This window comes from Marmota monax, unplaced genomic scaffold, assembly GCF_021218885.2.
Source record: "Marmota monax isolate L192 unplaced genomic scaffold, Marmota_monax_Labrador192_F-V1.1 WCK01_AAM20220418_F8-fsc01199, whole genome shotgun sequence".
Taxonomy (NCBI): domain Eukaryota; kingdom Metazoa; phylum Chordata; class Mammalia; order Rodentia; family Sciuridae; genus Marmota; species Marmota monax.
Window position 1 is genome coordinate 17057 of NW_026693816.1, and position 25437 is coordinate 42493.

General features: G+C 44.0%; 2 gene segments (V, D, J or C); both read left to right on the top strand.

Annotated features, from left to right (window-relative positions):
* The first annotated feature begins 5567 nt into the window (after positions 1–5567).
* LOC124105186 (immunoglobulin heavy variable 4-30-4-like) lies at positions 5568–6637 on the top strand. The segment is given in 3 exon segments: positions 5568–5679; positions 5765–6078; positions 6620–6637. Coding segments are annotated over 3 exon segments (378 nt in total).
* A 7585-nt stretch (positions 6638–14222) lies between these two features.
* On the top strand, positions 14223–24332 carry LOC124105187 (immunoglobulin heavy variable 3-23-like). The segment is given in 3 exon segments: positions 14223–14333; positions 14438–14792; positions 24194–24332. Coding segments are annotated over 3 exon segments (540 nt in total).
* Positions 24333–25437: the final 1105 nt, after the last annotated feature.

Consider the following 25437-nt stretch of genomic DNA (forward strand, 5'->3'; position numbering starts at 1 on the left):
GAAGAACCCAGAGATCTAAACACCAAAGAAACAAATAACCCAATCAATAAAGGGGCTAAGGAACTCAACAGACATTTCTCAGGAGAGGACATACAATCAATCAACAAACATAGAAAAATGTTCCACATCTCTAGCTAGTAGAGAAATGCAAATCAAAACTACTCTAAGATTTCATCTCACTCCAGTCAGAATGGCTGTTATCAAGAATACAAACAACAATAAGTGTTGGGGAGGATGTGGGGAAAAGGCACACTCATACATTGCTGGTGGGACTGCAAATTGGTGCAGCCAATATGGAAAGCAGTATGGAGATTCCTTGGAAATCTGGGAATGGAACCACCATTTGACCCAGCTATCCCTCTCCTTGGACTACAACCAAATGATTTTAAAATGGCATAATACAGAGACACAGCCACATCATTATTTATAGCAGCACAACTCACAATAGCTAAATGGTGGAATTAACATAGATACCTTTCAGTAAATGAATGGAAAAATAAAACATGGTATATATACACAATGGAATACTATTCAGCATTAAAAAGATTAAAATCATAGCATTTGCAGGTAAATGGATGGAGTTGGAGAATACAATGTTACATGAAGTTAGCCGATACCAAAATACCAAAAGCTGAATGTTTTCTGTGATATAATGATGCTGACTCATAATTGCATTGGGAGGAGTGGAGCATGGGAGGGACTGTAGATAGGGCAAATAGGTGGGAGGGGAAGTGAGGGGTATGGGTGTAGAAAAGACGGTGGAATGAGATGGACATCATTATCCTAAGTACATGTGTAAATACATGAATGGTGTGACTATACTTTGGGTACAACCAGAATTATGAAAAATTGTGTTCTCTATCTGTAATATAAATTGTCATGCATATCGCTGTTCTATATAACAAATTAGAAGAAAAACAAATAAATAAAAGGTTTTCAACTGTCAAATCCCTGAATTTAATTCATATAACTAAGTCCAAATATTACACTCACTGAAGCAGGCATACACAGGGTGCAATGGCACACAGCTGTACTCCCAGTGGCTCGGGAGGCTGAGGCAGGAGGATTGTAAATTCAAAGCCTCAGAAAAGGCAAGGCACTAAGAAAATAAATAAGTTCCTACCTCTAAATAACATACAAATCAGTGGGGGATGTGGCTCAGAGCTAGAGAACCCCTGAAACCCACCCCTAGAAATAAAGCAGACCTAAGCAATCACACACAGACTGTGTGCAAGTGAGGGATCATGTTTAGGGAAAGAGATCCCAGCATCCAACTGGGCCCTGGAAGGAGCTGAGGGAGGCCCCCAGAGCAAGTCCTGAGGTTTCAGTGAAGCACAGGAGACAGAAACTAATCCACTGGGAAAGTAAACAATTGGGAAAACTCTGTTAATCAGTTGCAATATCATGTTTGTTCACTTATGAAAAGGTATTGTACACAATATGATTATTAATTAGATATATAATGATATTAGGGACGTAAGGCAAAGGAAAATTACTGTATTTATATTTGGTATGAAGAACAGGTAATAATTTGAGAAGGTTATGACAGAGAAATTTCATATAGAAAATACAGGTAGGCAGAAATTACTCATAACATTTTGTTTATGCATTTTTAATTTTTAATATGCCAAATAATTATATGTAATTGAGCTGATCAAATAAAATATTAAAAATATAGAAGTCTTGTTGACATAAAGTGGACATAAATGAAACAGAGAATAAAACCAACAGTACAAAATATCAATGAAAAAAAAGCTCTGTCATTTTAAAGATCAATAAAATGGACAAATCTTTGGTGAGACTGATCAAGAAAACACACAGGCAAGAGGAAAAAGGTGGGGTGGCAATCTACTTCAAAGCAAGCACCCACAGCAGGCACAGGAAAGGGGTGAGAATCTACTTCACAGCCAGCAACCCCACAGCTGCAGGAGGGAGAGAGGCAGGACATGGTGCTGCTGGCCTTCATGTGCAGGAAGAGGTGGCCACAAATGTGCAGGGGCACCTTCTACTGACAGGCAAAGGTTATATCCTTCCCTGAGTCCATGGCAACTGCCTCCTTATGGGGCAATGCCCAAGCCAGCAAGGGACTATGACAGCTTAGAAATGACCAGGCCACCAGGCAGGCCCAAGCCATGGTCTCCCAGGAACCCATTCCAGGAGGCAGAGATCCTTTTGAAGATCAATAATTTGGCCCACAAAAGCATTGTGACCAGGTGTGGCTCTGTGCTCTGAGAGCCTGGGGACATTACCAGCTGGGGCAGGTACTGTCTCTATACAGGGCTTAAGGCAGAGAGCCATGGAGGACTTGCCAGTTTACTGAGAGAGTAAACAAGGTGTAGAAGGGAAGGTGTCTCATGAAGGACCTAGAACAGCCTTAGCCAAGGAGTTGATCTGGGATGGACTAAAGAAGAACACAGAGCAGGAGTGGCACCAGTACACAATGACACAATGGATGACTGGATTTTGTCTCCCCAGGATACAGGGACACCACCAGCTCAAGCCTCTCTGCTGGCCTCAGCCATGACAGCTGCATAAAAGCAGGACTAAGGAGGCTTGCAGACAGCTAGTCAGAGACTGCAAAAAATGTGCACCTTCTCTCCCCATTGGCCCTTTACAACCTGCTGGAGTGAATCCCTGAGGGTTAACATATAGTGCATTATGGCAAATGGATGTCACTCATTATGCACCTTTGAAAATTTAAAATATATTTGTATAATCATTGATATCTATTCAGGCTGTGTAATGGCCACAGTCCCCACAGAAGACACCAAAAAAGGGTAATCACCCATGTACTTCAATGTTTTGGAATCACAAACGTTCCCATTTCTATTAAAGCTGACAATGGGCCAGACTGTACTAGCAAGGCATTTCAGGCAGTTTGCAGTGATTGGCATATACAGCACTTAACTGGGATCCCCTACAACCCTTAGGCTCAAGGCATCATAGAAAGAACACACAAGGAATTAAAGACATGCTACCAAACAGAGAGAGAAGCTATACCAAGTCCCCTCATGATGCCTTGAAAAGAACCTTACTTGCTTCAAATTTTCTTTCAATGTCAAAATGTTCTACAGACACAGCAGCCTATAAACATGGGGTCCCCTCACGGGGCCCTCCCTCTACCTATGGTCTCATGGAGGGATCCCATAACAAGTGCATCTGATGGTCTGGGGTCTCTCCTAACCACAGGTGGAGGGTTTGCATAAGTTAACAGGAGCTCACCCCAGCTGGGTGCCTGCTAAAAAAGTCAAGCCCTGGACCCCCAGAACCACCAACCAAGGAGATGAAGGAACTAACTCTGGAGGAAAAACCTCACAGGCAAAGACCTCAACAACACAGGCAGACCTCACGTAAAGTAACTGGGTTGATCTTAAAGGTCCTGTTGACCAAGCCACCAGATCGGCCTCTTTGCCTGGTGCAAACCCATCCCTGGGCCTATGATGGTGGTCCTACTGTGTGCAATGCTCACTGCTAACAGTGAAGCCCCCATCAGGTAAATTGGGCCCTGCTCACTAGACCACCCCTTCTGGCTATTGCTAATTGGGACAGGCTTTATCCAAGCTCTTTTCCAATAATTTCAACCTTATTGATCCTGATTTATATATCCAGGAGGTAACCGTAACATCTCACACAGTCGGTTATTTCCCTGGGATCTTTATGTCAATATGAAATGAGGAGATTAAATCCCCTGGAAACTGACCAGGTGGAAGGATTACCAGGACCAGGAATTTGCTGTCATGGTTCACATATGAGGTGGCCCACAAGCTCACGTGTGAGACAAAGGAGAGAGGACTAGATTACCAGAGCTCAAACCTAAAGTGGATTAATCCACTAACATGGATTGACCTGCCACAACTGTAGGCAGGTGGGATGTGGCTGGAATACTTGGATCACTGGGGTGTGACTTTGAGGGACACTCTGTGTCCATGTTGGATGGAGCTCACCTGCTTCCTGGTGGCCATGACCTGAGCTGCTTTGCTCCTCCACGCCCTTCTGCCATCATGTTCTCCCTCCCTGGCCAGAGCTAAGGACATGCCACCTTGCACTCCAACCTTCTAAGTCATGACCCAAAGGAAGCTTTTCGTCCTCTGTGTTCTCAGAATTTTGGTCAGGTGAAAAAATACTGTCAAAATTTTGATATATTTTAGGAGGTTTTCTTATGCCACATCGTACATCCACTAAGTTTTGCTTATTTTCATGAACACTTTGTGCTGAATGGTGAAAGCAAACTGAAGCCCTGGAAGAGGTGAAGTGGGGAAGACCCCACACCTGGCACAGGTGAGATGGGTAAGACTGTCACATGGAGGGCTCCAGGATCCCCAGGTCAGGAGGTGGGGTCATCTTAGGATGCCTTCTAGTCAGATGCCTGGAAGAACAGCTTTCTAATCAGATGATTTGCTAGGACTTGGAAACTTCACTTAGGGGCACACATGGCTTTCCAGGTGGTGAAAACATGGGGACCAGCAGGTGTCACCTGAGCTACCCCAGGACCAGGAGGTGGGTGCTGCAGGCTCAGTGTTTGCAGGGAGTTCATGGTCAACACCACAGGGAACACGGAGAGGAGCCACATGTCTTATTAGTGTGCTGTGCTCACTCAGTTAGGCAGGAGGTCAATTCCTGAACCTCATCAGGAGGTCAGCCACTACACCTGCCCTCTCAGTGACCCCACCTCACTAAAGACAGTGTCCACTGTTCTCTCCAAATGCTGGGCTGTGGGCAAGGCAGGTCTCACTGCAGGGATGCTGCACAGGGAAGGGGACTGGGCCTCCTCCCTCACCCAGCCTGCCCTGCATGCCGTCCTGTCTGCTGTCAGCCTGGCTCTGCTGCTCTGGGGCACTCAGGGGCTCTCAGCCTCAGGCTGCAGCTGAGAGCTGCCTCTGCCCCCAGGACTCCCACCTGGCCCAGCACCTCCATCCTGTCCTCTCCTGGTGGAGACCAGAGGGCAGGACAGGTGAGGGGAGGAGCTCAGGGCAGATTCCCACCCACTGCTGTCCACAGGCATTGGCTGGACAGTCAGGAGGACAAGCAGGGCACAGGGTGGGGAGGGCAGTGGGCACACAGCAGGAAGCCCCTCCCCTCCTGAGACCCTGCTCCCTCCTCTCCTGCTCAGTCTGTAGCCCCCAAATCTCACAGAGATGAAAGAGAAGAACTCGTCCTGAGAACAAAGGGGGCTCTTCTCCTGGATGTGAGGAACCCCATCCTCAGCCCTGGGCTCTGCTCAGTCATCACTGAGGGCTTCTCCTTCAGGGCTGGGAGGTGGACCTGGGCCTCTTGCATGCTGGGCACGTTCCTGCCACTCTGACACCCTCCCAGGTGCAGGCAGGAAGGGCTTGGAGGAGGTAGGGCGGGCTCGGCAGGGTGGGCTCCCCCTCTGACAGCCTTCCAACACCCCTGAAACCACCTGCTCTCCTCTCACAGGTAAAGCTCCACTTGGGTTCAAGACATGGACACATCTCAGGAGCACAGAGGACCTGGGCAGCCTGACCTCAGCCTCTCCAGATATCAGAAGAGCCTCACCCACATGCAAATCCCTCCTCCTGCTCTGGGTTCAAAGGCCCTCTGGGCTGTGGGAGCTCCCAGCTCTCTGCTCAGACAGGGCTGAGGTCTCTGGGAAGGCAGGTGTGGTCTAGAAGATGAGGCTGCTGGGTCTTGTCCTGTGCCTGGTCACAGCTCCCCAAGGTGAGTGTCCCCAGTGTCAGACCTGGGTCCATAGGGAGGTTGTGACTGCAGATGACTGACAGAGTGTGACTCTCCTTGTCCCCAGGTTTCCTGTGCCAGGTGCAGCTGAAGGAGTCAGGACCTGGCCTGGTGAAGCCTTCACAGACCCTGTCCCTCATCTGTGCTGTCTCTGGATTCTCCATCACAACCAGTGTTTACTGCTGGAACTGGATCCGTCAGCCCCCAGGGAAGGGGTTGGAGTGGATAGGGTGCATAGGTTATGATGGTAGCACTTACTACAGCCCATCCCTCAAGAGCCGAGTGTCCATCTCCAGAGACACGTCCAAGAACCAGTTCTCCCTGCAGCTGAACTCCCTGACCACTGAGGACACGGCCACCTATTACTGTGCCAGAGACACAGTGAGGGGACCTCAGTGTGAGCCCAGACACAAACCTCCTGCAGGGTGCCCAGGGCCAGCAGGGGGCGCTCAGCACACAGCAGCTCAGGTGCCCCCTTCAGAGCAGCAGAGGAGAGTGGATGGTTTCTCTCCAGGTGATCAGTGTGTCCCTGGATCCCATCATGGAGAATCTGGAGGTCTCTTCTGCCTCAGATCATCCCATGCTCTTCTCTTATGGAGTCAGGAGTGTCTTTCTCCACCTGTCTCAGGTCAGAATTTTAAAAGCTTTCCTGGCTTCCTTCCTGATGAGGTTTTGTCATCAGAGGTGACAAGAGTTAAGGGAACATAGACAAAGGCCAGGGACTTATTTCTCCCTGAAGGAACTTCCTCAATAGGCAGATCCATGGGTCCCCTCAGGAGAGTTCCCGCAAGTCAGGGTCCCATTCTAAACTGTTGTTTCTGGTCTCTTCATAGGGGCCACAAAAATCTTAGCCTGGCATTTTGAAACACATTTAGCACCTGGACTGTCACAGTTAAAAACTCTTTTGGGTCACCTCCAATAGTTGGAAGTGATTCTGTAACCCTTTAAGTTTTTTGAGGTTTTGTTGTTGCTGCTGTGAGTATCTGGGGCTGAGAGACAAAAGCCAAGTTTCCTAGACAAAAGGATACTTTATATATCTTAGAAATGATGATCCTAAAAACTCTCTAGTTCTAAGCTGACCTCTGTAGGAACTGTCTGTCTACTCTGCTGACCACCTGGCCAGTTCCTAAATGAAGGCAATCTCCACATGCTTTATGACCTTTGGCTTTTACTTTTAACATCTGTTGGCAGCCCTTTCAATGCAAGCTTTAGTCAGCACAGTTGAAAATCTTTTTAACCATTGTTTTTTAGGTAGGTGTCAGGCCAGGTGGGATTAGGTTTCTCACAAGGAGGCTAACAGTCAAACAATGGGCAGAAATAAAAGGAAGGTGAGAGACAAGAATTTAACCAGGCAGCGAGTGTGACTGTGTCCAAAGGTGGTAGGTCACCAGTCCCCATCTTGTCTCACTAGTGAAAAAGTTGGGGGAAAAAAGTTATGAGCAAACTGAAATGGAGATCAACCTAAACAGACAACATGGGAACAAACCATAGCAAACAACAAATAGGACAAGACAAAAACACAAGAAAGTCACTCTCCTCCACATAATCCCAGCCTCCAGACCCTCCTCAGGATCCACTTATGGGAGCTCTGCTGGGTCTGGACCAAGGCCTCCTCAGGCTCAAGATCACTTTATACACCTTTGGGCTTTACAATCAAGCACCTGAAACACTTGGAAAGATTTACAATCAAGTGCTGATACACCCCCAGAGGAGCCCCTGACACACTTCAAAACATTTACTATCAGGCACTTGGAACCTCTGAGGCTTTACAATTAAGATAGAGCAAATGAGGGACCTCCCAACACATGCACTTCCATTGAAGCCAGAATTAGGCAGTCAGTGTAGACAGGTAAATTGAGTCAGGTCAGTCAAGGAGGCCAATTTTGAGTGAATCTGGGAAGTTGGACACTGTCCCCTGAGGGATCTTATGTAGAACCTGCCCCTGCTCCAACCTGTTGCCAGGGTAACCTGCCCCAGGAATTGCCCCTCCCTCCAGGGTGCTCTAGGGTTGTTAATATATCCTTGTCTACTCCACCTGCCCTTCCCCCTTCAGCCCACCTGGTTCCCACCTTTGGCCCTCCCACCCAGCACTCCTGGGCCTAGTCATGTCCACAGGAAGGAGAAAGATAAGGGGGAAAGACAGGAGAACAAAGGAATCCTAGGACATATAATAAGTGCAGAACACCTCCCTTCTTGGGATACCAGGACACCAGCTAGGGCCCCTTCTCCCTCGTAGGAGAAGTCTAGGTCACCCCTTTTTAAGCAAACCCTGCTTCATATGCTTGCCTCCCTGTGCTTCTCTAACGTTCAAACTTCAACCTGTGGGGAAGCAGGAGTCCTCACCGATAACCTGCACTATCACTATCCTCCTTCAAAGCCTCTGGATTTACAGATGTGCATCACACCAGAGCTTTCATAGGAAGACTCAAATCAGTCACCACAAAATGTCCAGCACTTCACAGAGAGCTCCAAAACTATGAGTGGGGTCACCTCTGGTAGCTTCAGAGGATCCAGGATTCCCTTGTGTCCCAGAGCCACAGCCTTGACTCCAAGGATCATCTCACTGGGGCCTTCAAAATGTTCAAGTCAGATTGCAATAAATCTCCATGTTGATCTTAAAGTAGGAGATGGAGCATTTTTTCATCAGTTGGAGGTTCAGATCCACCAGCTGGTGGGCCAAGGGGTAGGCTGCAAGTACACCCTTTGACCCCATCCTGGGGTTTGAGTACACCTTTTATAGTCCAAAACCACATTAAAGCATAAGGGGTTGCTGCTGTATTTCAAAACCATAAATAAATATCATAAGATCTAAAATCATAGGAAGAAAAGAGAGTGGGCCAACACGTCCCCACTTGGGCACAAGATAAAGAATGGTTACCAATGTCTACACACTCTATCTCTGACAGGGCACATTGTCCAAGAAAAACAGCAACCAAAGGAAGAACACTGTTACATTGTGTAAGACTTGCCACTGTGTGTTGCCAAACATGCTACGCTAAGCAACTGTAGATGGGGACAGAGGTGGGGCTTTCCTGGGAGAAGCATGTGTTACATGATGTGGGGTCTCAGGGCAAAGTGGAGTCTGCTTGGTCATTGCCCATATAGCTTGGCCATAACAATACAATGTGCATTTTTTTTTTGTATTTTAGTGTTTTAGGGAACAAAAATCATATTTCCAGACTGTTGCCACAGATCCTTTGACTAATCCAAACCATTCCTAAAGGAAAACCCAAGCTTCTTGCCCCTCGTCGCCCCCTGTCACCCAGAATCAGCCAAGGCAGTCACCCATTTCCCCTTACAGCAGTCAGGGTTCCATTTTCAGAGGGGGACTGATGTCAGGTGGGGGTGGCACAGGTCCTTCAGTGTAGGTGATGAGTGACTGGGTCAGCAAGATGGGGGCTGACTCTGCAGGAGATAAAATGCTAACACCTCCAGGGCACCTCCCTCCTCCAAGCTGCTGCCAAGGATCCCTGCCTCCAGGGACCTGCTCCTCCCTGCTTGGAGGTGTTAGTGAGTAGCCCTGGGCAGCTCCCTTCCTGCTGCACCCTTGGGGAGCTCCTTTCCCACTCTGGATCCCTCCACCTTTTGTGTCACAGGGTCAGGTTGGGGGGAGGAGGGGATGAGAACAGAGGAAATCTAAACTCTTTGTAAGGGGCAGGACCCCCACTCCCTCAGGCACCAACTTGGACCCCTCCTCTGCAGAGGACCCTCTGTCCCTCTCTCTCTGTTCTATTTTTTAAATAAAAGGTTTTGCTCTTGCAAAACAGTATATACTGCATCTGCATCCACAGGGCATTTTCTGAGTGCTTCAATTTCCACAATGTTCTACTTCCTGTGTCCTCTGCCTCATTGAAACCTCAAGACTTGCTCAGGGGGATCACTCAGCTATTTCCTGAGCCCTGGTGAATACTGGGGTCACCTTCGCTAAACATGACCTCCTTCATCTGCAGAGAGTCTGTATTAGAGTTTAAGCCTGCTATTCTGAGTATAATATTAGAATGTATTTATGTAAATTAGATTTCAGGAATTTGTAGGTTGAAAAGGTTTTTTTTCTTTCATATCCAATTAATTTTATCTAAACAAATTATCCATTGCACTTTTAAATTCCAAATATGAACACATATATAAAACACATAGGCTCATATATAATTCAATAAATACATGTACTTTAAAACTTTTAAATAAATCCTGAAAAGATATCAACAGTTTTAAATATCTCAACATTTGGGATTAAAGAAAGAAGCTGCTAGTAGATAGACTACTCATAAATGTTTTGCCAGTAAACGCAGTTTAATTTAGTATAAATTTTAAGCAAATTTCCATAGTAAATAAGTAGTTGATAGTTGCAAACTTCCTAAAATCTCACAACAAACAAAAGTGCACAATTTAATAATTAGAAATCAATGAGAATTTTTTTTAATTTTTTATAAAAAGAAGAATTTTTAAAAATATGAGCACATTAGTTGATATGTAAATGATTTTCTTTACATTCAGGTAATTATGATGACTTAGCAAAAGAAACTGAAGATAAAATAAATGTGGTGAGATGTTTTTAAAGCTTTAGCTTCTCAGAGTTGCATAATCATTATATACAAATTCAAGCTGAGATAAACCTGCTGTGGTTCTTGTCAATTAGTTGCTCAGCTACCTGTCTCAGGGATGGGGGGTAGTGGGGGGGTGGGGGTGGGGGAGTAGAGATGTGGAATCAACACACAGACTCCAGTAGCTGGTGACAGAACTGGCTGGAGACCCACCTCATGTCGTCGTCCAGTAGCTCAGTTTATTTTTGGAATGCATACAATTGTTATAGGGTTTAAATGGGGCGTGCCCATCAATCATACACAAGCAAGATAGTATCCATAAGCCAATCATCTTATGCCTAATGTAACCACACTAGGAGGATGTTCTAAATATTGCTATCATCAGGAAGGGTCTTTGTCCCTAGAGGAGGGGGTTTCTATGTTAGGAGTTCCATGTTGAAGCTCCTAGTGATAGACCCAACCTGATTTTCTCTTAAAATTGGGAACCATCTCACCACAAAGCCAGGAAAAGCTAACTTCAGCTTCATTATAAATTACTGCAAATTTTGAGCCTACTTGGAATGTCTGCCCATGCCTTGAACTCACACATGCCTGGCTCTTTGACCAGATACCAGCCCTCTGAAATTTAGTGATGCCTCCTAACTCTTGGCCTTCCCTGGCCGGATAATGACCCTCTCTGAGGCTCTAATGACCTTCATAAATTCTGATGCCGGGGCCAGCAAAAATGTTATGCTCATCAAAGTTTTGTTATCTGTAACCCCCTTTGTGTAACTTTCTGGGCTATAAAGCTATACTGCAAGAAAGCTGCGGGGCTGTCTTGTTCCTGTGGTTTTGGGTGGGAGAGGCAGCCCGGCTTGTTGAAATAATAAGCTTGCTTTAATTTGATTTTAATTGGAGTCAGTGGTCTTTTCTTGTGTCCTGGTCTAACACTAGCTATCAGTTTCCTGGCCTGGCAGCTTGGCAATGCTAACCACAAAGCTAAGGATGTGGTTTCACTGACGGCTCACTAGAGCAGAGCATCCCATCCTGCAGGCCTTCCTATCAGGCCTGAACGAGTGCAGATTCTTCAAGCACTCCAAGCTGCTCATAGCTGCTAGCTGCTAGCTGTAAACGGAAAGTTATTCCAACATAAACCAATTGGTTACTTACGTGGTCAAATAATGGATTTCACAAATTTTGCCTCAGACTAGGCTACAGATTAGTTCACAGCCATGCATGGAATAATAGTCCATTTCATTTGTTTTTATTTTATGCCATGTTGATCTCATCAGTAGTTTAGTGGATTCAATTACCCCAATTTTTGTGTTGCCAAACATGTTAAGCTAAGCAACTGTAGATGGGCATTATTAAATATAAACCCCAGGCATACAGTGCTTCTCTATCTCGAAACCTAAATCCATGGAAATAATGAAAAATTCCTTCTTCAGCTATCTTCGATGGCAGAATGAGCAAATATATGTTATATTTTTCTTACATATGTAATGATATCTCATCAGCCACATCATTAAGAATGTCAGCATCTCACTCCATCAGACAACAGCTGGTGATTCCAGCCGAATTTTCACAGTTACTCTAAACCTAGCTCTACTGAGGCAGAGGACAGCACCCTGACACAGGGGTGCCAGATGCCAGGTGCCATGGTGGATCCCAGGCTGTGCCTCCTTGGTGTGGGGAGCCCACCAGCTGCTCTGCTCCAGTCACTGTGAAGCACAGCCTGGCTGTGGGCCACAGCTGCCCTGTGATCTGCAGAGCCCCAGGACAAGGCCCTCTCTGCACATGGCCCTCACCACCCACCCTCACCCTTACCCTCCCTGCACCTTCCAATCTCAAGAGGCCACTGTCCTCTCTCTTTCCAGGACCTGCTGCAGTAGCTTCCCCACATGAGGGATGGTGTGGTGATGGTCTCCCTCTGCCTTACAGCTAGGTCCATGTGCTCCTGGCCATGCCAGGAGGGACAGAATGCCATTCTTTTGTGCTAAATTGCAATCTTCCTGTATAGAATGCATATTTTCTACAAGTGCATTAAGGGCCAATATGTGATCAAGAATAAGGCTCAACAGCCCTGGGAGAGGAGTAAGGAAACATCTTGTGGACTGTACATTCCAACAGCTGTGCGCACTGGGCAGAGGTCCTGTCCAGCATCAGTCCCTACTACTCTAGGTCACTCCTGAGGCTGAGGATTCACAAGGAAAGAGCTGTGCTGCAGCAGGTTCTGGAGACCAGGGTACAAACACCCAGGTGTTGCTGCTGACCAGGGCTCCTGAGGCTGCAGCACCACATGGCAGGAGGCAGGAGGCAAAGAGAGGCAGACGAGGCTGGACCCCTGAGTGGTGCTGGGGTCCCACTGGGGCTCAGGGTGCCAGGAAGCCTCTACCAGCCCTGGGGAGTCTCCCATTGAAGTGGCATTGATCCACACCTGGGGCATCACCAGTAAACCCCATCATCTGCTAGATTCCTAATTACCTGCATTGACAAAGATGTCATCAAATTTCACAAGGACACAGTTCAACTGTGGTCTCCATGAGACACATCAATAGTTAAAGGGAACTAAAGGCTCCTGGTGATGGGAAGGTTCTCTCCTGGGTCTGAGAGAGCAGGAGATCACAGCTCTGTGACCTTAGTGACCAGCTGTGCTGCTTCACCTCCCACAGTGACCTCTGTGACATGCCAGGGCATCTCCACCATGACCATAAAGGACACACAGGGCTGCCTCCACAAGGTGACCTTCCTTATCATGTGACTGCCTGAACTGAAGGAGACCCACTGCACATCTGTGGTGAAACAAAGCCACCTTGGAGCTGACCCACCAGTGACAGGGACTCACTTGATTAACCCTCTTCAAGCCCAGGACCTTGAAAAGTGGACCTGTCCTCTCCTGGTTGACCCAGTGTGACCCACATGGCTTCTCCTGCACTAGCTCTGCCCCCAGAACCACAGGCCAAGAAGCCCAATGTCTGAGAACACTTGAGATCCTGTTCAGGTGATCAGAGGCCAAGTGTCTGGTTGACCCTGAGGGACAGCAGCAGTGACTCTGGGAAGAGCAGCCTGGTTTCCACTTGCTCTGCCCCAGTCAGATGTCCCCAGAGACAGAGAGGCCCAAAGACCAGGGAATGCAGGACAGGTGCTTCACATGTGGGCTGGGGAGGGCTGCACAGTGTCCATGCACTTTGTTCCAGGATGAAGGAGAAGCCCAAATCCAGGTGCACTGCAGGGATGCTCCTGGTATCTGGGACGCTGTAGCTGCTGCAGACAGTGGGGATATACTGCCTGGGGACACAGCATATGGGTCTGTAGAGCAGAGGGGAGAGCTGGCCAAGCTGAGCTGTCCACATCTGTGGTCCCAGCTGAAGGACTTTCCTCATCTGCACCATCACAGACTGAAGCTGAGAGGACAAGGGTCCAGGGACCTGTGCTCCACACTGACCTCAATGCTGCCCTGGTGGGGACGATGGCACAGCTGTGCTCACACTCTTATGTATCAGTAGAGCTGCTTCAAGTCAGCCAAAGGTGCAGAGGGGAGTGGGAAGCCAGAGGCAGACGCAGTGAGCTGACAGTGGCCCAGAATTCTGAAGATGGACTGTCATCCACCAGGACCTTCATGATCCTTAGATGGACACTGGGTTCTGCAAACCCACACCCTGTTCTTCATCCAAGAAGGGGCTCCAGAGACCCCACAAGCCCTGTCCAGTACTGTCCATGAGCTGCTTCATGGAGCAGAGGAATTGAAGGGACAATCACATGCCTAGACACTGGGCTATTCCTGTCACTTACATCTTCCTGGACAGTGTGAACAACAAGTTTAATACTATGAGCTAATCTTTCATGAATAAAATGCCACCAACCTTCTCTAACATGTTCAAGTTTTCTCTGAGCACAGATGTCTCTAAGGCCTCCAGCCAGAGCTGCTATATAGCAGGAGGACATGCAAATAGGGCCTCCCTCTGCTCATGAAAACCAGCCCACCTGACCCTGCAGCTCTGCACAGGAGCCCAGCCCTGGACTCCCAGCTCAGCCCACTCAGTGATCAGGACTGAACACAGCTGCTCACCATGGAGAGTGTGCTCAGCTGGGTTTTCCTGGTGGCTGTTTTCAAAGGTAATGAATGGAGAACCAGAGATCCTGAGTGTGTGAGTGGACAGGAGTCAAAGGGAGAGTGGATGAGTGCCAGTGTCCTGACCAGGCTGCCTCTGTGTTTGCAGGTGTCCAGTGTGAGGTGCAGCTGGTGGAGTCTGGGGGAGGCCTGGTGCAGCCTGGGGGTTCCCTGCGACTCTCCTGTGCAGCCTCTGGATTCACCTTCAGTAACTACTGGATGAGCTGGGTCCGCCAGGCTCCAGGGAAGGGGCTGGAGTGGGTTGGAGAAATTAACCCAAGTGGTGGTACAACAAACTATGCCAACTCTGTGAAGGGCCGATTCACCATCTCCAGAGAGAACTCCAAGAACACACTGTACCTGCAAATGAGCAGTCTGAGAGCTGAGGACACGGCCACCTATTACTGTGCCAGAGACACAGTGAGGGGATCTCAGTTTGAGCCCAGACACAAACCTCCTGCACGGTGCCCAGGGCCAGCAGAGGGCGCTCAGCACACAGGACCTCAGGTGCCCCCTTCAGAGCAGCATAGGAGAGTGGATGGTTTCTCTCCAGGTGATCAGTGTGTCCCTGGATCCCATCATGGAGAATCTGGAGGTCTCTTCTGCCTCAGATCATCCCATGCTGTTCTCTTATGGAGTCAGGAGTGTCTCTCTCCACCTTCTCAGGTCAGGCTGCACAGTACACATGTTAATCTTTGTGTCCCTGTGTGTATATATTTGTTTTTTTTTCAATTTGTTTTATTTTTTTAAATACATGGCAGCAAAAGGCATCACAAGTTTTATTACACATATGGAACAATTTTTCGTACCTCTGTTTGTATGTAAATTACATTCACACCAATTCATGTCTTCATACATGTACTTTGGATAACATTGACTATCAGAGTCCACCATCCTTGCTAATCTGTGCCCCCTCCCTTTTCCTCCCACCCCCTTGCCTAATTAGAATTCATCCATTTCTCCCATGCTCCCCCTCCCTACCTCACTATGAGGCAGCCTTCTTATATTAGAGAAAACATTCAACATTTAATTTTCTGGGATTGACTAAGTTCACTTAATATTGTCTTCTCCAGTGCTATCCATTTACCTTCAAATGCCATGGCTTTTTTCTCTTATTGATGAGCAAAATTCCATTGTGTGTATATGTCACATTTTTTTAATGCATTCATCCACTGAAGGGCATCTAGGTTGGCTCCACCATTTAGCTATTGTGAATTGTGCTGCTATAAACATTGATGTGGATGTGTCCCTGTAGTATGCTGTTTTTAAGTCCTTTGGGTATAGACCCAGGAGAGTGATAGCTGGGTCAAATGGTGGTTCCATTCCCAGCTTTCCAAGGAATCTCCATACTGCTTTCCAATTTGGCTGCACCAATTTTCAGTCCCACCAGCAACATATGAGTGTACCTTTTCCCCACATCCTCCCCATCACTTGTTGTTTGTCTTCATAACAGCTGCCATTCTGACTGGAATGAGATGAAATCTTAGAGTGGTTTTGATTTGCATTTCTCTAATTTCTAGAGATGATGAACATTTTTTCATATATTTGTTGATTGATTGAATATCCTCTTCTGAGAAGTGTCTGTTCATGTCCTTGGCCCATTTATTTACTGGGTTATTTGTTTTTTTGGTGTTTAGCTTTTTATGTTCTTTATATGCCCTAGAGATTAGTGCTCTGTCTGATGTGTGGTGTGAGGGGTAAAAATTTGCTCCCAGGATGTAGGCTCTCTCTTCACCTCACAGATTGTTTCTTTTGCTGAGAAGAAACTTTTAGTTTGGTTTCTTCCCATTTATTGATTCTTGGTTTTAATTCTTGTGCTATAGGAGTCTTATTAAAGAAGTTGGGGCCTAATCTTGCATGATGGTGATTAAGGCCTACTTTTTTTCCTATTAGATGTAGGGTTTCTGGTTTAATTACTAGGTCCTTGATCCATTTTGAGTTAACTTTTGTGCATGGTGAGAGATAGGGGTTTAATTTAACTTTGTTGCATATGAATTTCCAATTTTCCCAGCACCGTTTGTTGAAGAGGCTATCTTTTCTCCAATGCATGTTTTTGGCACCTTTGTCTCAGATAATTATAGTTTCTCTGTGTCCTCTATTCTGTACTATTGGTCTACCAGTCTGTTTTGGTGCCTATACCATGCTGTCTTTTTTTTTCCTATTGCTCTGTAGTATAGTTTAAGTTCTGGTATAGTGAGGCCACCTGCTTTACCCTTCCTGCTAAGGATTGCTTTAGCTGTTCTGGGTCTCTTATATTTCCAGATGAATTTCATGATTGCTTTTTCTTTTCTATGAGGAATGCCATTGGTATTTTAATCAGAATTGCATTAAATCTATACAGTGCTTTTGGAAACATGGTCATTTTGATAATATTAATTCTGCCTATCCAAGAGCAAGGTAGATCTTTTCATATTCTAAGGTATTCTTTGATTTCTCTCTTTAGGGTTCTGTAGTTTTTATTGTATAGATCTTTCAGTGATTTCAGTAAGTTGATTCCCAAGTATTTTATGTTTTTGAGGCTATTGTAAATGGCATAATTTTCCTTATTTCCTTCTCAGAGGATTTGTCACGGATATACAGAAATGCCTTTCATTTATGGGTGTTGATTTTATAACCTGCTACTTTGCTGAATTTGTTTACTAGTTCTAGAAGTTTTCTGGTGGAGATTTTTGGGACTTCTAGGTATAGAATCATATCATCAGCAAATAGTGTTAATTTAAGTTCTTATTTTCCTATACATATCTCTTTAATTTCTCTCATTTGTATAATTTCTCTGGCCAGTGTTTCAAGGACTATGTTAAGTAGAAATGGTGAGAGAAGGCTTCCCTGTCTTGTTCCAGTTTTTAGAGGGAATGATTTCAATTTTGCCCCATTTAGAATGATGCTGGCCTGGGGCTTAGCATAGATAGCCTTTACGATGTTGAGTTATTTTCTTGTTATCCCTAGTTTTTATAGTGTTTTGAACATAGAGTGCAGTATTTTGTCAAATGCTTTTTCTGCATCTATTGAAATGATAATTTCTTATATTTAAATCTATTGATGTCATGAATTATATTTATTGATTTCCATATGTTGATCCAACCTTGCAATCCTGGAATGAATCCCACATGATTATGTTGCATGATCTTTTTGATATGTTTTTGTATTTGATTTGCCAGAATTTTATTGAGAATTTTTGCATCTATGTTCATTAGAGATATTGGATTAAAGTTTTCTTTCTTTCATGTGACTTTGCCTGGTTTTGGAATCAGGGTGATATTGGCCTAGTAGAATGAGTTTGGCAGTACTTCTTTTTTATTTCCTGAAATAAATTCAAGAGTGTTGGTATTAGTTCTTCTTTAAAGGTCTTGTAGAACTCGGCTGTGTAACCATCCAGTTCTGGGCTTTTCTTGGTTGGTACTCTTTTGTTGGGATCTTCTATTTCATCACTTGATATTTGTCTGCTTAAATTGTGTTTATCTTAATGTGTGTATGCAATGTCTATCATTACAATTAACTTTGGCTTGAAGTCAATCTGAGAAAGTCGTATGACTTAAGAAATTCATTGATGCCTTCACTATCTTCTATTTTATTGGAGTATAAGTTTTCAAAGTAATTTCTAATTATCCTCTGTATTTCTGTAGTGTCTGTTGTGATATTAACTTTTTCATAATTTATGCTGGTAATTTGAGTTGTCTCTCTCCTTCTCTTTATTAGCATAGCTAAGGGTCTTTCAATTTGACTTATTTTTTTAAAAAAACAACTTTTTGTTTAGTCAATTTTTTCAATTGTTTGTTATGTTTTGTTTCATGATTTCATCTCTAATAATAACTAATTTTTGTTATTCCTTGCCTTCTACTTCTTTTGCTGTAGATTTATTCTTCTTTTTCTAGGGCTTTGAGATGTAGTGTGAGGTCATTTATTTGTTGACCTTTTCTTCTTTTAAGGAATGAACTCCATGCAATGAATTTTCCTCTTAGTACTGCTTTTATAGTGTCCAGAGATTTTGATATGTTGTGTCTATGTTCTCATTTACCTCTAAGAATTTTTTAATATTATCCTTGATGTAACCTCTGTAACCCAATGTTCATTCAGTAGCATATTGTTTAGTCTCCAGGTAATGGAGAAATTTTTATTATTTTTTTGTTAATTTTCAGTTTCACTCCATTATGACCTGATAAAGTGCATGGTAGTATCTCTACATTTTTGTATTTGCTAAGAGTTGCTTTGTGGCATAATATATGGTCTATTTTAGAGAAGAATCCATGTGCTGCTGAGGAGAAAGTGTATCCACTTGATGCAGGTTGAAAAATTCTATATATGTCAGTTAAGTCTATGTTATTGATTGTATTATTGAGTTCTATAGATTCTTTATTCAAATGTGTTTTGAAGATCTATCCAGTGGTGAGAGAAGTGTGTTAAAGTCACCCAAGATCATTGTGTTGTGGTCAATTTGACTCTTGAACTTGAGAAGAAATTGTTTGATGAACAGCTGCTTCAATGTTTGAGGCATATATATTTATGATTGTTTTGTCTTGTTGGTGTATGGTTTCGTTGAGCAGTATTTAATGTCCATTGTTATGATTAACTTTGGCTTGAAGTCTACTTTATTTGATATGAGGATGGAAACCCCTGCTTGCTTCCTCAGTCCTTGTGAGTGGTATGATTTTTCCCAATCTTTCAGCTTCAGTCTGTGCATGTCTTTTCCAATCAGATGAATCTCCTATAGGCAGCATATAAGTGGGCTTTTTAAATCCAGTCTGCTAACCTGTGTCTTTTGATTGGTGAGTTTAAGCCATTCATATTCAGGGTTATTATTGAGACATGGTTTGTATTTCCAGCCATATTTATTTATTATTGTTATTTAACTTGCCTTGATTTTCTTTTTGGATTTGTTTTTCCTTTAGGGTACTACCTCCCTCTGCTGATTTTCATTGTTGTATTACATTTCCTCTTGAAGGCATATTTTGTCAAAGATGTTTTGTAGTGCCAATTTTCTAGCTATAAATTATTTTAACTTTTTTTTATTGTGGAATGTTTTTATTTCATCTTCAAATCTAAACCTTAATTTTGCTGGATATAAGATTCTTGGTTGCCACTCATTTTATTTCAGAGATTGATATATGTTGTTCAAGGATCTTCTAACTTTCAGGGTCTGTGTTGAAAAATCTGCTGTTATCCTAATTTGTTTTCCCCTATATGTAATTTGATTCCTTTCTCTAGTGACTTTTAAAATTCTCTCCTTATTCTGCATGTTGGGCATTTTTATCATAATATGCCTTGGTGTGAATCTGTTGTGATTTTGTACATTTGGCTTCTTGAATTTGAATTTCCAATTCATTCTTTAAGTTTTGTTGAATAGATTGTTCATTCCTTTGTTTTGGACCTCTATGCCTTCCTGTATCCCAATGCATCTTAAATTTGGTCTCTTTATGGTATCTGATATTTCTTGAATGCTCTGCTCTTGTTTCTTACCATTATCTCTGTGTGGTCTATGTTCTTTTCAAGATTACATATTTTATCTTCATTATCTGATGTCCTGTCTTCTAAGTGGTCTACTCTGTTTGTGATGCTTTTATTTGAGCTTTTAATTTGGTTTATTGTTTCTTTTATTTCAAGGACTTCTGTTTTTTTCTTTTTCTTTTGTTTTTTAGAACCTCTATCTCCTTGTTGATGTTATATTTTGCTTCTTAGATTTGTTTATGCAGCTCCTTGTCAAAGTGATCTTTCACTGCTTGTATTTGCTCTCTTATATCTTCTTTGTGTTCACAGAATATTTAAACCATGTATATCCTGAACTCTTTTTTTGTCATTTTTTCTGCTGTGGCTGCCAATGATTCTAATGATGTGGTGTCTTGATTTGTTTCTGTTACTTTCTTCCCTTATCTTTCATGTTGCTCATGTGTCTTCCTTTCCAGCTCTGCAAGTCTGGTGTGTTATTACTCTATAGGTCTGTATTGCCCTTATAGGGTTTCAAGATCCCACTTTTGTGGGGAAGGACAATATTAACTATTCCCAATATCCACAATATATCACTATGTACAATTTGTTCTTATTAAGAAATTTACAGTTTAGTCTCAATGTGCAGAAATTTTGGATTCAATTATTATCTAAAATATGATCAATAGTTTCATAAAAAGGATTATAGTTTCTGATGTTGGACAATGAACTGGGGGTGAGGAGTAGGACAATATGCTGAGGAGAAAGGATGTGAGGATATAGAGTTAATGTATCTTAGGAAGTGTGAAAGAGAAATCTAATGAAGAGGGTTAGTACCAAGAAAATAGACAGGAAGTAATTTAGGGTAGAAAAGTATGTGGGGTGAGAGTAGAATACATAAAAATACACATATATGTATTTATTTATTTATTTTTGAATCTGCACAAATAATTTTATTTGTTCTACAAAATCATATAAATGAAATCATTTATTCAATATATATTCTAGGGAAGGCTTATATCATACAACAAAAAATTTTGAGATTTATCCATGCTGGTTTTTTTTAATTTTTTTTTAAGTTTTATTCTTTTTTTATTGGTTGTTCAAAACATTACATAGTTCATGATATATCATCTTTCATACATTTGACTCAATTGGGTTATGAACTCCCATTTTTACGCCAAATATGAATTGCAGAATCACATGAGTTACACATTCACATTTTACGTAATGGCATATTAGTGACTGTTGTATTCTGCTATCTTTCCTATCCCCTACTGTCCCCCTCCCCTCCCCTCCCATCTTCCCTCTCTACCTCATCTGCTGTTGTTCAATTCTCTCCCTTGTTTCCCCCCCCTTTCCGCTCACAACCTCTTATATGTAATTTTGTGTAACATTGAGGGTCTCCTACCATTTCCATATGTTTTCCCTTCTTTCTCCCTTTCTCTCCCCCCACTCGTCTTTGTTTAATGTTAATCTTTTCCTCATGCTCTTCCTACCTGTTCTGTCCTTAGTTGCTCTCTTTATATCAAAGAAGACATTTGGCATTTGTTTTTTAAGGATTGGCTAGCTTCACTTAGCATAATCTGCTCTAATGCCATCCATTTCCCTGCAAATTCTATGATTTTGTCATTTTTTAGTGCTGCGTAATACTCTGTTGTGTATGGATGCCACATTTTTTAATCCATTCATATATTGAGGGTCATCTAGGTTGGTTCCACAGTCTAGCTATAGTGAATTGTGCCACTATGATCATTGATGTGGCAGTATCCCTATAGTACGCTCTTTTAAGATCCTCAGGGAATAGTCCGAGAAGGGCAATAGCTGGGTCAAATGGTGGATCCATTCCCAGCTTTCCCAGGAATCTCCATACTGTTTTCCAAATTGGCCTCACCAATTTGCAGTCCCACCAGCAGTGTACAAGTGTACCCTTTTTCCCCACATCCTCACCAGCACTTATTGTTGTTTGACTTCATAATGGCTGCCAATCTTACTGGAGTGAGATGGTACCTTAGGGTGGTTTTGATTTGCATTTCTCTGACTGCTAGACATGGTGAGCATTTTTTCATGTACTTGTTGATTGATTGTATGTCCTCCTCTGTGAAGTTTCTGTTCAGGTCCTTGGCCCATTTGTTGATTGGGTTATTTGTTATCTTATTGTTTAATTTTTTGAGTTCTTTGTATATTCTGGATATTAGGGCTCTATCTGAAGTGTGAGGGGTAAAAATCTGTTCCCAGGATGTAGTCTCTCTATTTATCTCTCTTATTGTTTCTCTTGCTGAGAAAAAACTTTTTAGTTTAAGTAAGTCCCATTTGTTTATTCTTTTTTTTTTCAATTGGCAGAAGGGGGATTTATTGAACCAGCATGCTGGGGCTCCGTGCCCACTCAAGAAGGGAAAGCAGCCCAGAGCCCCGAGCAGGGGCTGAGCACTGCTTAAGTACACTTTTTGGGGAGGGCGGAGGGCTTTGTATACATCAGAACAAATCATCATGAGGCACGGGAAAACTGAATAACAACTCCTAAACATGATTGGTTCATTCATTGGCGGGAACAGGTCATGCTGGAGTGATAGGTCATTCCTAAGGAGGGGGTTACATTTAAACTGATTGGTCCAGGCCCTGCAATGCCTACGGGCGACCACACAGAGCCCTTATTAAACAACCAATAGTCAGGGGAAATATTTACTGGGCGGTTCCAAGCATTGTCTCAACAGCTACAGAAATTTCAGGTTTTGCAGGTAGCATAGAACCTAACAATACCTAATCCTTTACATTTTAACTCAGACCTTGCAGCTTATAAACTTTACAACACCCGGTCTTTTACCCTTTAACTTTTATGCTTTAACTTCAATTTCTTTTACCCTTACATTCCCCACTCCTTTTTCTGACTACTTTTAATCTTAAAAGTAATGCATCACAATTATTGAAGGGTTTCATGTTCCATTACTGCCAGTGGAGCATATTGCTGTCTGAGTACCATGAGTTTCACCTGTCCAATCTGAGCCTGGAGAAAAGAAACTATACGGTTAGGCAAACAGGGTCCCACAGTCAGTAACAGCATAAGAATAATCAAGGGTCCAGCTAGGGCTGATAGGAGTGTAGTTAACCAGGGGGACTGGGCAAACCAAGACTCATACCACCCTTGTTGAGTCTCCCTTTCTCTCTGTCGCTCATCAAGGCGTTTTCTTAACTTACTCATGGATTCTTTTACAACTCCAGTATGGTCAGCGTAAAAACAACATTCTTCCCTTATTGCTACACAGAGGCCTCCTTCCCTCATAAAGAGAAGATCTAATCCTCGCCTGTTCTGTAAAACAACCTCAGAGAGAGAGGTTAGAGACTCCTGTAAGGCTGTGATAGAGGTCTCTAATGTCTTCAAGTCCTGATCTATTGCTGTTTCTAACTGGGCCATTTGTTGTGACCCCCGGATCATAGCGGCTGCTCCCGTACCGACTCCTGCAGCCGCTTCTATTCCCAATAGGATGGCTAGAGTGAGGGACACTGGTTCTCGGCGGAAACGGGTTGTTTGTCCCCCTACTAGACCTTCAAAGGATTCTGCATCATGATAAAGCACCCTGGGGAGTATTTGCACCATTACACAATAGTTTACGGAGCTGTCAAACACCTGGGCTGAAATGCAAGGAGTTAATCCTGAGTCACATGCCCACCAAGTTCCTTTCTCAGGGACTAGAAAGACCTGTGTAGCATTGATTTCTCCTATCTGGGAACATATGTGTTGTTTACTTTTGGGTGGGGACCCTAGACATAAACCTGCCTCGGTCACTTCTGGGAGAGTTAACTTAGGATTTTCGCCCCAACTACAGTTGGAACTCTGCGTCTTCACAGCATAAGTCCCATTAACTGCTATCCCTTCATAATAAGGCATAGCCAGCAGGATTGGGTGAGATCTGGCTGTGTGGAGTTCAGTACCATGAAGGTTCCTTTAATCAATTTCCAGGGGGAGGAGTCAGCTATACTCCTGACTGGGGGAGTAGGCAAAGACGGAAACCAGGTGGGATGAGATTGCAGGGGGGGTCTGGTAGCCCTAGGCATGGGAGGTTTAGGAGGCTTAATTCCTGGCTTGAGGGGATTGGGCCCTATTGCGGTAGGATTTTCTTCCTGCTTAAGTCGGATTGTGAACCAGAGACCAAAGTCATAAGTGGGGCCATAAACATAGAATTGCATTCCCCAGGTATTTCCCATAAGCCATGTCGTTCTGAGGTAGTCCCTTGCTTTGGAAGTGAAAGTTATATTGAGGGGGTTACATAGACTACTTTTTCCACAGCGAGTCCTTGACACTTGGCTAACTAAACAGTTCTTAGGGTTTATCCAGGTGTCGTTTCGCCCTACCTGAATCATACTGTCTGGGGAGTTTGGTTTCCACCATGCAGCTCCTGTTTGTTCACAACCCCAAGATTTGCAATAAAAGTCATTGGGCCCTCCACAGGTTCGGGCCTGTTTGCGACTTCGGAAATCAGCTGGGCACACATAATAATCAAGACTGGCTAGTCTACACCTATGATGAGGGCGATGACATCCATAGTGCATATGTCCGCCTGGGGAACGCTACCCTAGTTTGGGGTTGAACGGGATCTGCGCGGGGTCCTCTATGTCAGGGAGGTCCCAGTTAGGGAGGCCTATGGCCAGTTGACAAATGTCCTGATGTAGGGATGGCCACCAAGTCCATAAGGGGGCTGTCTGTGAAATGGACCATACTACTTGTCCAGTGGGGTTTATAACTTGCCATTGTTGCTGAACAGGTTGATGGGGATTAGGACTGCTTCTGGTCATGGGGAGAATCCATAGCCCTATCCATGCGGCAAATATGCAATTTGAAAGTGTTACCAGTCTTTTCCAGTTTCCAGCTGGAGTCTGGGGAGGGTGCAGGCTTGAGATGGGAGGCATGGATCCAAGAAGTGATTCCATCCACTTTCACCACCATAGGTGTTATGAGTAGCACCTGGTATGGTCCTTTCCAGCGGGGTTCTAGGGATGACACCTGATGCCGTCTCACGTAGACGAAGTCTCCCACTTGATATCTATGTGGGGTTCCTTCGTCTCCGGGCTGATAGACAGTAGCCAGCTGCTTCCACAGGAATTGTTGGGTTTGTTCGAGAGCCTTAAGTCCCCTAAAGGAGTCTGTTGGAGGTCTCCTTGTCTGGCAATGCGCTTTTCCCGGCCCATGCACCAAATGTAAGGGTCGCGCGAAACGTCGGAGAAAGAGACCACCAAGTGACCACTCATACAATTGGCAGAAGGGGGATTTATTGAACCAGCATGCTGGGGCTCCGTGCCCACTCAAGATGGGAAAGCAGCCCAGAGCCCCATTTGTTTATTCTTGTTATTAACTCTTGGGCTATGGGTGTCCTATTAAGGAATTTGGAGCCCAACCCCACAGTATGTAGATCGTAGCCAACTTTTTCTTCTATCAGACACAGTGTCTCTGATTTGATATCTAGCTCCTTGATCCATTTTGAGTTAACTTTTGTCCATGGTGAGAGAAAGGGATTCAGTTTCATTTTGTTGCATATGGATTTCTAATTTTCCCAGCACCATTTGTTGAAGATGCTATCCTTCCTCCATTGCATGTTTTTAGCCCCTTTATCAAATATAAGAAAGTTGTAATTTTGTGGATTGGTTTCTGTGTCCTCTATTCTGTACCATTGGTCCACCTGCCTGTTTTGGTACCAG